The sequence below is a fragment of the Manacus vitellinus genome, unplaced genomic scaffold, assembly GCF_001715985.3.
Source record: "Manacus vitellinus isolate BGI_N305 unplaced genomic scaffold, ASM171598v3 scaffold_8_pilon, whole genome shotgun sequence".
In the NCBI taxonomy this organism is placed as follows: domain Eukaryota; kingdom Metazoa; phylum Chordata; class Aves; order Passeriformes; family Pipridae; genus Manacus; species Manacus vitellinus.
The window spans coordinates 17,123,393-17,139,299 of record NW_021940864.1 but is presented as its reverse complement, the minus strand read 5'-3'; the positions used below and the strand labels follow the sequence as shown (position 1 = coordinate 17,139,299).

The following is a 15,907-nucleotide window of genomic DNA, read 5'->3' as shown; positions in this document are numbered from 1 at the left end:
CTGCACTGTTTACACGTGCCTTGGCTGCATACAACGTTCCTTTTCATTTTCCCATTTCCCTTTCTTTTTTCCTTCCCCCTTCTTTTTTTTTCCCCTTTCCCACTTTTCCTGTTCATTTTTTTAAGATAGAGTCTTAAAGATCTGAATATATTTTCAGTTCAAATGCTGTTCATTCTTTTTCTTCACTGCACTTATCTGTCTTCTAAGATGTTCTTGTGGTGAAATCTCTGGGTTTGGATGAGCTCACTGCAAAGAGCAGGAAGGATGGAGTAGAAGGCACTTTTGTGTACTACATGTTACATTACACAAAGAGTCCAAGCCCTTTCAACTGAGGTCACAGGCCAGTGCTGAAACCACTGAGGCTACAGTCCAGGTGAAGAGTGCCTCAGCCCCAGATGCCCTTCTGGAGAAGATTTGCATCTCTCCCACAAAGCAGCAGCATTACCTTTTATTCAGTTCCATTTTCTAAAATGAGGGCTCCATCCTCATAGGCTTCAGAGTACTCTGGAGAATCCTAGGATTAGTCAGACTAACTTTTAGTAGTTTTACCACCATCTTTTTAAACCATTTGCAGCTCATTTTCACAAACTCCCACTTTGGTCCCATGCTAGCTATCTAACATTACTGAAAATAATGTCTACATGCCCAGTTTTGTTTTTTTCTTTCTTTGGGAGTCTTGCTTTGAGTTTTGCCCTTGAGGTTTAAATCGTCAGCAAAACGTCACCATAAAAAGTCCTTCATCCCCATCCCCTGCCTGCCTTCAGATTCTTACAGACTAAAATTTTCAATCCAAACCCAGGCTGTATTATGGCTATAAACCCTGCTTGAAACTTGAAGCTGAGGTTCCAGCTTCCAGACAGTGCAATTTACCCTATGCTTTGTATTCATCCTCCTGTTAAAACTATAAATATAAAATTTAATAATGTTTATAATATAGATATATATATATTTATAATCTACTGGAGGGATCTAAGCTGCTTTTGTAGCTTTTGATGTACTTACCTTAGCCTACCAGGGATATTTAGATATTGTATTTAGATAGGAGTTAATTTCTTTAGGTTCCTGCTTTAAAGTAGGAGATATACATGGAAACCACAGAATCACAGAATTGGTAAGGGACTACTGGTGGGGTCATCTGCTGCAGCCTCCCTGCTCAAGCAGGGTCTTCCTAGAGCACATGGCGCAGGATTGCATCCAGACCATTCTTGAATATCTTGTGAGGGAGACTCCACTACCTCTCTGGGCAATCTGTTACAGTTCCAGTGCATGGTCACCTGCACAGTAATGAATTTCTTCCTTGTATTCATGCAGAACTTCATCTGCATCAGTTTCTCCCTTTTGCCTCTTGTCCTATTGTTTGGTACCACCAAGAAGAGCCTTGATCCATCCTCTTGGCACCCTTCCTTCAAATACTTATGGCTGAGAGGGGACTTCATCAATGTCTCTTGACTTGCTGGCAATGCTCTTCCCGATGCACCCCAGGATCCCATTGGCTTCCTTGGCGCCAGTGCACACTGTTGGTTCATGGACAGCTTGTTGTCCACCAGGACTCCCAGGTCCTCTTCTGCAGAGCTGCTTTCCAGCAGGTCACCTCCCAGCCTGTACTGGTGCAGGGGGTTATTCTACCCCCATTGCAGGACTCTGCATTTGCCTTGTTGGATTTCAAACAGTTCTCTGTCCACCTGTCCAGCCTGTCAAGGTCCTTCTGAAGGGCTGTGCAGCCCTCTGGGGTATCGGCCACTGCTCCCAGCTTTGTGTCATCAGCAGACTTGCTGAGGAGGCCTCTGCCCCTTCATCCAAGTCATCAATGAATGAGTTAAATGATACTGGACCCAGTATTGAACCTTGGGGGGCACTATTAGTGACAGGCCTCCAACTAGACCCTGTGCCACTGATCATGACCCTCTGGGATCTGCCATTCAGCCAGTTCTGAGATATTCAGAGGAAGACAGATATTCCCTAAAGAAGAGAGAAAATGGATCTTCATCTGGTCTCATTTAGTGACACAATATGCCAGATGAAGATCACACCACTGTATTGTCTGAGTGTGGGTTTTTGGTTTTGTATTGTCTGATCTCAGCTATAAAAGCCTTTGGAGTTCATCCTTTCTGTATGAAGAGTGCCAAGCACGTGGTTGTCTCATAATAAATGAAGTGGGTGGTTTGAAGTTGTATTGTTTTCAATTCTATCTTGCAGTATTTTTTCCTCTTTGAAATACTCTTAGAGTCTGTTATTGATTTGGAATATTAAACTGTTTTGGTTATGGAGTTGTAGCTTTAAGGAGCATTTAAAGTGTCTCTTATAAGTTCTCTTCTTTAGAGTTGTTATTTCATATGCTGTATTGGGGAGCAGACGGGAACACACCAGATGGTTTGCTGCAGTATTTGAGAATCCATTTGTAATGAGTGCCAGTTTGATGAGGCTTGGATGTGACTTGATGGAAGTTTTTCTCCCAGCTTAGCATGAAGTATTGAGGGAGAGTGTGCATGGGTGTGGGGGTAGGTGCTTCTACTTTCTTTTTACTGTGAAGTCTGGAAAACGCACAGTAACCCTCACAGCATGTGTAAGAGCCTAAAAGTAAAAGCAGTTGGAGGCTGAGTGCCCATGAGAGAATGGGCAGTAGGAGGCTGAGTGCTTAGTGTGAGGGTATTGCTGGCTAAACGATGAGTATATCTGATGACCACAGGGCAAAGGCCAGCAAAGCCACACTGGAGATGTAGAATTAGACTTTATCTGAAGTCTTTGGTGCATCAGAAAGTTGTTTCTTTTCCTACTGATACTTTAGAAGTTTGTGACAGAGGTTCAGCTCTTTAGTCAACATTTTAATTTGACTCAATATTCAAACCTTGAAAATGACCTGAACAACCTGATCTAACTTTGAAATTAGCTCTGAGGCAGTCCCTTGTTCCCAAGCACCCTTCCATCCTAAATTATTTTGTGATTCCCTGAACTGACCATAAATCAAATTAGGAAAGCAGCTGATTGGCCCTATAAAGAAAAGGGGCAACACTAAGGCTCTATGCACTCTACTGTACACTGTCCTATATTACTGCTATGAGACCAACTCCTTGAAATAGGCTGTAGCAGATGTTATTTGGTTCCCTCCCAGTGCCTGGGATCCATGGTTGCTTTTTGTCTGAAAGACTGCGTGACTTCCTTAGCTCAGAAGGCTGCTGGTGAAACAATCTGAAATGTGGAATTTCTCAAATGAATTCTCTGAAAATAGACTTGCTTTCAGTTAGCCTAGGGCTCACTGGAAATCTCATAACACTGGTAAGTCACAGTGGGAGGATGTTGCCCTTTGCAAACCACGACATTCCTTCAGCTGGATGTTTGGAAAATGCCAGCAACTGTGGAGTTAACTTGCTTTTTTCCCACCAGCATCTGTTCCTTTTTCTGTTAACAAAATTATTTCATGCTCAGATGTTTGGGATGATTTGTTAGCTTGATGTTGACATTGGGTCATTTCAGTATCTTTAGTCTAGGTATGGCAGACAGGCACATGGCTTCAAAAATTACTTTGTTATAAATGCAGGTAGGCTTTAGAGCAGTAAATTGAGAAACTCTGGCCTATGACAACCACAGGACAAGCACTGTAATGGAAAACAACAAAATGCAGCAAGAGTGTCACTAATGCAACAAATACACTCATTTTCTCATTAGTGGTGTACTTGGGTGTTTCACTGTGAAAAAGCAAGCAGTTTGATTGATGGTACTTGTTAATCTGTGTCATAGACTGAAGCAAGAGCTCCCAGATTTGGACAACATCATTAATGCAGTGTAAAGTAAAGCCTAAAATGATATACATTTCCTTCTACACCATTTAATGCAGAGAGTGTGTTCTCACTGGGAGAATAAAACTTGAGATTCATGTAAGACACCATCTCGTTCTTTTAGAGTTCCATATAATGAATTTAGGGGTTTTTTCTCATCTCATATAAGTATAAATTTCTTGATGTTGTCCTATTATTTCTCATGTAGGTCAGCATACTTGAGAAGAATCATTGCCCATTTTTTATGGCTTATCATTAAGTTCTTGTATTTCTTTCTTTGTGTTTTTTCCTTGATATTTTCCCTTCTACAGCAAGTACCTCAAAGTGCGTATTTGAAGAAACAATACTGTAGGCTTAATAATGTGATAGACTCCTCTTAATTATTTTTTTTCTTAAGGTCATACTTTTAATGGTTTAAAGTATAAGTTTAATGTCAAGGAGGCAAAAATGCATGCACAATTCAGATTATATACCATTATTACAGTTTGGAATCGTGATATCTAGAAGACTACATTTTAACAGGCATATAAGGGGAGATAAGTTTTTCCAAATTGTCTGCTTTACTTGGTTTGTGTTTTCCATGTTGCCATGCTAACAATTACAGATTCATTTATTTATCCTGGTATAAGAGGTTACCTTGGGTCAGGGTCTTGAAATTATATATTTATTTATGTATAATTGAAAAGAATTTTTTTCCACGCCCTCCCCCCTCCATGGGAACAGCATGGAATATTTTTAGTTTCTTCCTCCCACTCCTCTCTCTCTCCAACAAGAAGGGTTAGTTGTTGCTTAGAAAATGTCTTCCCAGCTCATTAATTCAAACTGCTGAAGACATAAATGCCAAAACTTGCCATGTTATCTGCTATAGATGTTCTGAGTATGTAGAATTTGTGTGTCCATCTTGCAGTTCTGCATTTTTCAGGTGAGCTACTAGTGCTTCAGTTGAAGTTAGAACTCAATACATACCAAAATCAGGTCCAAAATAGTCCCGAGTTTATACAGCAATAGTTGGAAAATTGTCATCATCATGCCTAATGCTGTGTTTTGCATTTGGCTTGCATTCAGTGGGAGTTTGGGAAAGCTCAGTGGACACAGATTTGACCTAACCATGGAAAAAAAAAAGGAACCAAAAAAAAAGGGGAGGGGGGCAAAAAAAAGAAAACATTTATCCAGCTGTCATCCTACTAACATGAACAAAATAATGGTGAGCAATCCCATTTTACTGTATGGGAAGTACGTGTAAATGCTGATTGCGTGATTTAGTTACTGCCACTGGATTATGTGCAGTGTGTCCTCTTGCAAAAGTTCTGTGTCTCCACAACCCAAATATGAGTCAGTCCTGCTGACAGTGTGCAAAAATAATAGTAATATGTATTCCATACAATGCAGTTTTCATTGTTCAAATTAGTCTTCCATGGATAAGCAAGAGCAAAGAATATATAAGTAACTTGCCTGTTTCTCTGGTATGTGAGAAGCAAGTTTGGTACAGACCAGGGCTCACTCTTCTCTGTATTCTGAATTTCACTGAGTGTCCACCACCCTTAAAAAAATAGTGAATACTGAGCAGGAAGAGTTGCTGAATTCCTCTCTTTTCAGTGAATAGTTAAGAAATGAGCACGGTAAAGAATTGTTGCCAGGATATAGTGACAGTCATGAATAAAAAGAAAGACATTTTCTTCTACAGTTCTGGAAAGTTGTTTAGTTTTCATTGCAGTCACATGTGACAGTTTCAGCTACACACCTTAGTTGAGGTGAAAATCACATTGTTTTCCATGATATTCAATCATCTGTTGAAAGGCAACTGGCATCCCAAACATTTTGCAGATGTAATAGGAGAGAGAAATGAAGGCTCATTGAAACAGTTTTACCTGAGTTTGTAGAATGGGCATAGGTAGACAAAGGAACTGAGTGATACACTCAAATATTGAGCTAGCAGCTTAAAAACTGTGTGCCTGTCAGACTGTATTTATTTCCTTTGTTCACCTGTCCAACAACTCCTAACTTTGCTGTTTTTTCAATAGTGATGGGTTAAATGATGAAGAAAAATGGAAAATATGTGGCTGCTCTGACCATCTGTCATCACACTTGGTAAAGGGCCCAGAGCAGAAGTGAACTAAAGCAAGAAGCAGTGTGTATCACTGATAAAACAGACAATGTACATGTTATGAACAACAAAGAGACACCTTCTAGAGTTTGGTGTTAACAAATTCTCCATGTGCTCCCAGAAGGACTTGTCCTAAATATCTCTGCTGGCTCTAGATAGGTGTGTCCTAGGTAGTTCCATTTGTATTTGAGCACAGATAGTGACGTTTCATTCCCATCATCAAGCAACGTGCAGGGTGTTTGCCATTAATGGTAGGTGACTTCATTTTATTTACAAAAGTTCGTAAGTGATTGCTTGCTGGAGATAAACAGTAGGAGAAAAAGATAAACTTGCAGCGCAGGCATGTGGGAGACAAGAGGCTCAGTTACCCAGTCTGGGCTCTTCTGTGGCTTTTCACATTGCCTAAAGAATGCCCAGAGGAGGAGGAAACGAAGTGAGGAGGGAGACAGTCCAAGTGGCAACATTCTAATGTGGGGGGGATACAGCTGAAAATAGTGCTGTTGGAAAGGGGACAAGGTAAAGCGGATGGGTAAGGAAAAAGTTCCTTTCTGTCCCTGCTGTATCCACAGCATGTTGATTGTAAGCTGAACAGGGTTAATGCTAGCATGGAAACATACACACGCTACCATATATAACACAGACTGAAAAGTAGTAGGGACAATGCAGAGCTTGGATGTTAGTGAAACAACACAGTATCTCCTACTGCTGCTCCTTAGAATTTGTTGGGATAGTGACAGATTGTTGGCTTCACCTGCCACAGGAATGACTGCAGAACCTTGACCCTGACCTCAAGCTTGCTGCAGGTTTGTGGGGATAGAGCTGTGGTTCAGGAATACAGTCTAAGTCCACAACCACACACTTGGAGAGCCAGCCATGTCCATGAGAAATGTTTTGTCTTCTGAAGACCCCCTGAGTAGAAAGATTATGAATCAATCTTCTGACTGGTAGGATCCTCCGTAGCGGGGATTTCCCTTCACCTTCCAAAGAAGCATACAGAATGGGCTGAAGACAGCTAGGCTTCTGAGAACTTGTTCATTGGAAGTGCAGGGAATTCTTGGATCACCTTATTTGGCAACTTATTATTTAGATTACACACTTATCAACTGCAAAATATTGGTTGATTTGGGACTTGTGAAAAGTAGAGCACATAAAAGGTATTACCCATGAGTATGAACTTCAGTTAATATGACAGAATGATCTTTATGCAGCAACAGGGTCAGGAGAACTTACCCAACAAGAGACCAACTACCATGACAGAAGTTAAACATTCAGCAGAGGAACAATGTGTAATAATGGTAGACTTCAATTTGGCAAGTAAGCTTTGTCCTGAGGGCTAAAATCACTGGGTAATTGTGTGGTCTCAGCTGTACAATTAAGTAGTTCTGTAAATATAGGGACAAGTTATCCTCTTGGTCACTGCACACACTATACTCCTAAATTAATGCCTGCTGATGGTGTGATTCCCATCCTATAGCAGGGCTAAACATATTTGAAGAGGGACAAACAGACTTGTATGATCTGTAAATGTAAGAAGAGGCTGCTGCAGTCAGTGCTGGCAACAAGTTTACAAGTGTCTATATTAAGGAAAACGATAAAAAGCAACAAAAAGAGAAGACAGGATCTTAAAACCAAAAGTGTGCAATGCAATCCTGCTAAAATAGAAAGTTCCTTAAAATGGAACTCTCTTCATCAGTAATCTATTGTGAGTCTTGTGCCAGACATATTTATTATAAAAGTTAGTCTTGGGTTAAACACTACAGTTATACATTGAAATCAGTGATTGAGACTTCTGAGATTTCAGAAAACATTAATTCTTTGGCTCATAATGCTGTACTGGCAACCTTTTTGCCTGCCAGTTATGTCATTCCAGTCTATTTTCTGTGAGAAACTATCTCTGTATGTATATGCAATGGATCTCACATGTTTTCTGGAGGATAAGAAATAAAAGCATGGTCTTCATCTCCTTTAGAATGATACTAATTAGAAATAATTAATTTGAAGTGATTTTGAGTGTCAGAGGAAATTGGAAATGACACCCAGTGTGTGTATACAATGTACAGCTTCTGGAGATTCTATATCTATGGGTGCTTGGTAAGCAAAAAAAGTGAGAGATGGCATAATCAATTCAAAACAAAGCCTAAGTTTAACTTGACTGGAAAGTTTTTCAGCTGTGGTAGAGCCAACCATCTTTCAAAAATGACTGATAGTCCATTTTAATTTGTAAAGGCTAAGGATTTCAGCATCACTGAAGCTTCTCTCAGTATTAGGAAATTATTTCTAAGAGAGAATCCTCATTGATCATAAATGTATCCCTTTTTCACTTTTGTGCTTTTAAACTTTATTATATTTTTGACACTGAGTTCCACAGTTCAACATTATAAGGCATTTTGTAATATAAATAATAATATGAAGCCTTTGATTCTTCTTCTGAAAGGTTGGTTAGTAACCAGCATCAGAGGTCATTATTAGGTCTGTCAAGTTACTGGCAGTAGGACAGAGCTGAGGCAAAATGAGGCAAAAAAAATTAAAAAAAACTCAGAAAACACTCTGTGGTCTGTTAGGTAAAATATCCCTGTGTCATAATGCAGTGAACTGGAAGCATGTATGGCTATACCTGACCATTGTGAGAGGCAATTAGAAACTACTTAGTTGCATGCTCCAGCTGGTAATTAATGAATATTCTCTTTTAATAAGTTATACAGTAGACTGCTTTTGTGGCATAAGGATTATTGTCTGCACATCAATAGCTTAATTCAAGGGAGAGAAGTAATGTTTGTTTTTCTCAATATGGGTAAATTGTGCTCAAAAGACTTGGATATAGCATCCTTCCTCAAACTGAGAATATTTGTGTAAATGCTAGTCATGGAGTCTGAGAAATGGAACAGTGACCACATCTGTCTAGTGAATGGCTCAGTCCTTTGGTCTGTCCTGTTTCAAAATTAGCATCTCTTGGGACATGGTTGACTTTTTGGAGGCATAAACTGTCTGAAAAGCTTAGATGTATTTTAGCTCCACTTCTGGATTAGCATTTCATCCCACAGCAGATCAAACACGTTTTGTGTCTTTTAATAAAACTACTTTTCATTTGCAAAACTTTGGCTGCTCAGAACTGAGATATAGCCAATAGAATGGACAGTGTGTTAATGAACAAGTAAATGTTTCTTTGAAAGCTGAACTCTTTAAAGTGAAGAAAAGTCAGTAGGTCAGTCATGAAAAAAGGGAAAATGGTGATTTGGATGGGAGTGCAGTACAATTTCAGCGTGGATTGATTCTTGGCTGTGCTACAGATTTCCTGTGTAACTGGGAACTGTGTAATTGTCTGCATCCCGTTTTCCCTGTTTCTGCTGATCTTGCTGAAAAAACACAATACATTAATTTCTTTAAGGACCTTTGTCAGTGCATAGTGCCAGGTGTTACAAGATCGTATTGTATTTGGCATTAATAACAGATGATGCTAGGAGTTGAGTTTTTAAGTCTCTAAAGGGAAAAGAGTAGCACTTGTGGGAAATCAAGCACCAGTGATAACCATCTTCCAGCCTTCGAGCAAACAAAAACTCCACCTTATTTTTAGTGGACAGAATATTCGTGTGAAGAGCAAGGGTCATGCATGTCACTTTGAAACTGAACATGGACACAAGTCTGAATCCTGAACGTCTCAGATGAACCTTTTACCAGCTAAGCTGTTATTGTGAAGAGTATGGGAGGGCTTCAACCAGAAACAGAGAATCTTTATCCAGCAAAGCTTTCATCTCATTTGATGAAAGTCATGTTAAAGTTTAAGTGAACTGGCATTAAAAAAAGCCAAATCAAACCAAACCAAACAAACCAAAGCAAAACAAAACAAAAAAACTGAAAAATGCTCAGCTATTTATAATCAGGATTTCCATTACTATTGCTTTTTAATGGGAAATATGAAAAAAATAACTACAGGGGCTTACTCAGTATGATAGATGACATATTTTACTTTTTCTTAAATCATATATATTTCTTGTAATGACTTGAACTCTATGATTTGTATTTCCTGAACTGTATGTGATGATGCTGACCCTTCAGACCAGGGAAAATAACCTTTCTTTCAGCTCTGTGATGTACTAGAATGATGCATGAGCGCTTTTGATAGGAGGAGTCGCACTAACCTTAATGTAGCTTTTGCAAGAAAATGCAATTCTTTGTGACCTAAGTATGAACTTGAGCATGCAGTGTCTGGACACGATGCAGTGAACAAGCTTGAACAGGAATTTATATTACTGTAGCCTCATTTCCTATTCTTCATCTGTATTTGCACACTGTTTTTATTGATATAGAGAGGAGTCTAATGAACAATATCATGGCTTCTTGTCCAAGAAAGTTTTTAAAACCGCATTTCCCAGCATCAGGTGTGTGCCTTGTTCCCATTCTGTTCTAAACAGTGTAAAACAGCTGTTGGCTGTTCTGAAGAGACAGCTTCGAGAAGGAAGTCATGTTGCCAATGAACAGATGTCATCACAATAGTACCCATGCTTTTCCTATGACATCCATAACACATGATGCATTTCTTGATGCATCTGTTCAGGGAGGAAGTGTTATTTTATAGTATACACGTTAGAAGGGCTTCTTGAGTCATCATCCCTGGCAATTTATCACATGGGCGTGTGTGCAGGTAGTGGCAAAGTCCATGTAGTGGTTGGACACCCAGGGATGGTAAGCATCTGCTGATCTCAGGGAGTTGGTAGTTGTCTCCATTGAATAAAAGCACCCTGGTGTGAATGAGGGTGGAAATGAGAGAGTGCTAGATTCAGCGCTAGAGCAGTGTTCTTAACTCTGACAATTTGTTTTCCTGGATGAGTTTTAATTGCCATGTCAGCATATATGCCTCTTTGTCTCCACCTGTAGGAAGGAAGACTTGTAAAGTCTTGCTAATTTTGTTAATGTATTTATTAATGCTTTGATGTGCTCAGATTTTCAGGACATGCTCTAGAGAACTTCTCAGCATTTTTGCAGTCATTTTACTGCAGAGTAAAACAGCAATGTGTCATCACTGGAAACTGAAACCCAGTGCTCACCTCAGAAGAGCTTCAATGCAGGCAGTTACCATACAGGCTTTTCCTGTGCTGTTTCTTTCAAGACTGAAACCATCTTGAAAGAAACACTCACCATATGAACAGTGTCTTTCATTTTTCTGATCCACTCAGCCATGAATATCTGGCATTTCCATATGATTTTTGTAACACTAGTGTTTGGTACTTCTTGTTAAAATGTTTTGCAACAAAGGCAGTGGTCCACAATGCTTGCTTAAGTCTCTTATTGCAAGTGCTTGTCCCACTGACATGGCATCCACTAAAAGTCTCTGCTTTCTAGAAACAGCTTGCCTGATGGATCAGGTCTCTCAGGATTTGCAAAAAGGTTTTTGGGATCAGCTGAGCTGTGCACACAATTCTTTGCTTTATTTTCTTTCCTTTTGATTGGTTCAGATGGTCCAAATATTTGTAGAACTCCATTAAGTCCTATTTGGGATGAAGTCATAAGTTCCACTTTCCACCAAGTCATGGAGCCTGTCCAAATTAGTGTCAAAGCCTGTATAATACCTTGGCTATATTGCAGGCTTGTATAGTATCAAGATCCTGTTTTCACAGCAGTTACATAGTTGTTACTCCAGTGAAGAATGATATGGCCCCTTATAAAGTCTACAAGCTGACGCCTGTTTTTTAATGTAATATTTACACTATTCAAGGAGCTAAAAGAAGGCTTTGCTTTAATAGATTCCTTCAGCTAATGTTTTCCCTTATACAGATGGGTTATTGTTTCCAGCTTTTGATACCTATATGGCTTTATATATTAGAGCCTCATTATTTTTCCTTTGGTTGGTTTTTTTTTCTTCTCTGTGTCTCCTGCAGCAAGGGAAGGGTTTTGCCATTATCATCATTTTGCTTTGCAGTTTTCTCTGAGATTTTATTTGAGGGTCAAACCCCTGAATATATTAGAAACAAAACACAAAAACCCCAGCATCCTGTTGTTGCACCCCACCCTGAATTGCTTTCTATTTTCGACTTATCTTTCCCTCTCTGAGAGAAAGCCTAGTACAGCAATTTCTTAGCAAGGGCAAAACTCACATTATTTAGGCAGTTAAATGTGGGTTATTGGTTTGGTTTTTTGTTTTGGTTTTTGGTTTTTTTTTTCCAACTACTCTGATGCTACATGTGTGAACTTGACTCTCTTTTCAAAATGTTGCCCAGATGACTGCTATAAATAACACTTTGCCACCTAAGGACTTCATGGGGCTGATTAAAAATCTATATGCTCGTCCTGAGTATAAGGAGCTTTCTGGGATTTCATATTTGAAATAGAATGCCAGGTTGTAAGTACATAATCATTTATTCTAGTGAAGTAAAACACACATTAACAGCCACAGAATTCTGGTGTGAGCAGGGGGTGTAGAATACCACTGAGATTGAATGGACTCTTCTACTTAATGTGCTTCTAGACCAAAACAACCTCAGAAAGTGAGGAATTGCATTGTGAAGTATCAGCTAAAACTTTTTTAACCTCAGGAATCTGCAGTGCATCTTCAGTCTGGGCTTTAATTCAGGAAAAAATCTTACGCTTACTGTGTTCCACTGAAACAAATTTTCTCCCAGTTTTAATTAAATCCTAACCATAGGACTTGCAGACTCAGAGTTCAGACCAGTTTGTAGTGGGTGGAGGATGGTCAAAAATGGGATATACCAAGGACCATGCCTTAATTGTCAAGCTAGCTGGATATACAGGTATACTTTAGGAGATAAGAGTCGTCTTGTCCTTGGTTCTAATTGTGAGATTTCTAGTGGTTTGGGTTCAGGTAGAAAATTAGCCAGAATTCTGATTTTTTTGTTGTATCTATCCTGATGTTTTTTGACCTGTATATCTAACACAGACATCTAGAAATGTTAGCTGTACCATTCCAGCATTTATACATTTTTCTCCCTAACAAATTTTAAGGAGAAAAAGTATTGTAGCTTATTTTGGAATACAAAGGATGAATTCAGGCCTTCTTTGATTTATGTATGTTTGTTTCTTTACTTGGAATTCAGAATGGAGACAGAAGTATAGAGAATACATGTATTCCATGTTTTGACAATGTTCTTGTCACATGTAGTCTACAAACAATTATAACTGTCACTAGGACTTTTATAATTGTCTGCAGAGAAAAACTTCAGAAGGGCACACGAGCACTCCTTGCCCTTCAGATCAGTGGCTCACCCTGGTTCCCTGCGGAGTGACCTTACTTCACTACTTTTAGATTGGCTCCTCATCTCTATTGTTCTCTTTGAGGGTGATAAGAATATCATATAAAAATGATGCTGTATTTATTTATTGTATGGGTTTTATTTATTTTTCCATCATCAAGGTCATAGATTGATTTTTGCATGGAAGGGTAAGGTCTGCCAAGTGTGAAACCGTTGTCAGGGTTATGGTTGCCACTAGATATTATTCTGCACAGAAAAGGGCAGCAAAAGGCAGTCTACCAATAACATGTAGTGTGGCAATTCCAACTGGCTGTTGGCAGGGGGTTGCCTATTTCTGAAATGTGCTATTTGATATAGATTTGGGTCCATCACATTCCTGCTTGTTGTGGTCAGGAAAGGGAAAAAAAGTAAGGAAAATCAACAGAACTTCTCAATTTGAGAAATGTCACCTTGTTCTTAATTTATTATCATGAGGTGGTGGGGGCATAGCAACTGTGGATGTAGCTGGTATCTCTTACCACTTTGCCAGCATTTCATACTTTTTATACAGAGATATTCTGCTGTATGATGCTTGGTTTCAATCTTCTGCTCTTCTTAATTGTTCAGTTAGATACAAGGGTTTGAAAAAGAGTTATATGACCTGTCTTGATGTGTCTGTTCTGCAGTCATTTTCTAGATGAGAACAAAGTTGCTTTTCAGTACGGTGAATGGAGATGCTTCTTTAGTTTACATATTGAAAAACCAGTGGAAGAAAGAGAGGAAAAGATGAAAATCTCAGTCATGACTTTATTTTTAGTTCTAAATATGAAGATTTTGAGTTGTGCAGAACTACTGCCATGTGTTGTTTGGTGTGTAGCCTGGCAGGAAATTGTCAGGTAGCAGCATGTTTTCTGAATGTGGCTTAATAGCATGTAGAGCAGTTTCTCATCTCTAAATTAAATATTCTGGAATAGCTGAGGTGATCTGATAGACCTACACTTTTAGTATTGTTATGCATATCTTCCAGAGTAGCTTTTCTAGCATTCATGCATAGACAGCGTTGGTGAGATCCACATGGTCTTCATACCCCTTTGGACACCTTTAGGATGAGTTAAGTAGTTCAATCTCTTATCATATGCTAGAAGGCTCAATATTAGTTATTATGATGGCAGTTTCGAATGGGAGATTAGAATCCTAGAAACCAATCCTTATCTTACCCATGACTGTTACTCCTATCTACAAATAAATAGACTTAGTAGAAGGAAATCTCATTTCCATTGAGCAGTCAAGGAATGAGAAAGAACTGGTTCCTGTCCTTCTTTTAGAAGATTGATTGAGATTAGTCTAGTGAAGAGGATTTAAGGTGGATTATTTGTGAGGTAGGGAGGGAAGGATTAATATTGACTCTACTGTAATTGAGGGGATGTTGGTTTTTTCCTTTGGATGTTCTGACATTTTGCTTAACTTCATAGGATAGGATAGAATAGACTTATTTTGGTTGGAAGACACCTACAGTGTTCATCTAGTCCAACTGCCTGACCAATTCAGGGCTGACCAAGTTAAAGCACATTGTTAAGGGCATTGTCCAAATGCCTTTTAAATAACAACAGGCATCAACCACCTCTCTAGGGTGCCTGTTCAATGTTTGACCACACACTTGGTAAAGAAATGCTTCCTAATGTCCAGTCTGGACCTGTTTTTGTTTATCGCATCAAAACAATGCAGTCTTTTGGCTTCTTTTCAGGTTCCATGACTTGATTTTTTTCTCCATAGCAGATGTTAAACCCCTTTGTTGGTGAATTCCAACATCACCCTAGCAGTAAAGAAGCCAAATAATTTATAAGATCTGTCAGTATAAAGCTAAAAAGTATAAACCTGCTATCTGTAAATGGGCTATCCTTCTACTGGGAAACATAATATGTTTAAGGGACTGAGGTTTGTTGCTTAGATGCCAAAGATAACTGTTTCTCCTTCAAACTTTATTGTTCTGTGTTTAATGATCTTAGCTGAAGGAGATTCTTTTTATCTGACACACCATGGTGACAGTGCTAACTTTACACTCTCAGAAATGTTTGTAATAAATGCCACACATCTATGTGCATTATACAAGAATATGGGGGAGATAACATAGTAAAGAGCAGAGCAGTGAAGAATCCCAGGTGGTTCTAGAGTAGCATTTCATCCTGTAGAGGCTACTTGTGTAACCTTGCTTAACTTTCTTTTCAGGAACAAGAAGATCCTAATAAGCTTGCTACCAGCTGGCCAGACTACTACATTGACCGCATCAATTCCATGGCAGCAGTAAGTTACCTCCCCTGCAAAGCAGGGAAGATTTCCTACCACAGAGATGTGTTTCTTTAGGAAGAAATCCCAAGAGGAGAAGAATTTTGTTCCAAATGTGTAACTGATTTAAAATAGGACTTCAAAAGAAGATGAGTATGTGGATTCAGAAACAGCCCTACTCTAGCAGAACAGTAGATTAGAAAGAACCATAAATATTTCCAGTTTTTGTTTCTCCAATACTGAGCTCTGAAGGCAATCAAATTAGAGTCTGGAATGAAAATTCAAGAGATTATTTGATGAATCAGAAAAGCAACTATTTGAAAATTAGGTAAAGTTTTGTTGTATGGTTTCAAATTGATTTGTAACTAGTCTACAAAATAACATTTGGGCTATTAGTTTAGTAGAAGAATTCAAGAAAAGGTAGTTGTTTATCCACTTATATAAGAACATATAAATAGAGGAACATAGGGCTGTAACACCTCAGACATTAGATACAAACCAGCAAGGTATTTGAAGTAAACTTTGTTTATTTGTTCTTGTTCAATAGCTGCATAGGATGTGTCTTC

The 15,907-nt window shown here is 38.9% G+C and overlaps 1 protein-coding gene across 2 annotated transcripts in view; it reads left to right on the top strand.

Moving 5' to 3' along the window:
- Positions 1–15,907, top strand: part of DAAM2 (dishevelled associated activator of morphogenesis 2) — a 176,575-nt gene that overhangs the window by 83,320 nt on the left and 77,348 nt on the right. For both annotated transcript variants that reach the window (XM_018085197.3, XM_008932798.4), the window contains exon 4: positions 15,285–15,359. In XM_018085197.3, the coding sequence (XP_017940686.1) occupies positions 15,285–15,359 (75 nt within the window). The remainder of the gene's footprint in view (positions 1–15,284; positions 15,360–15,907) is intronic.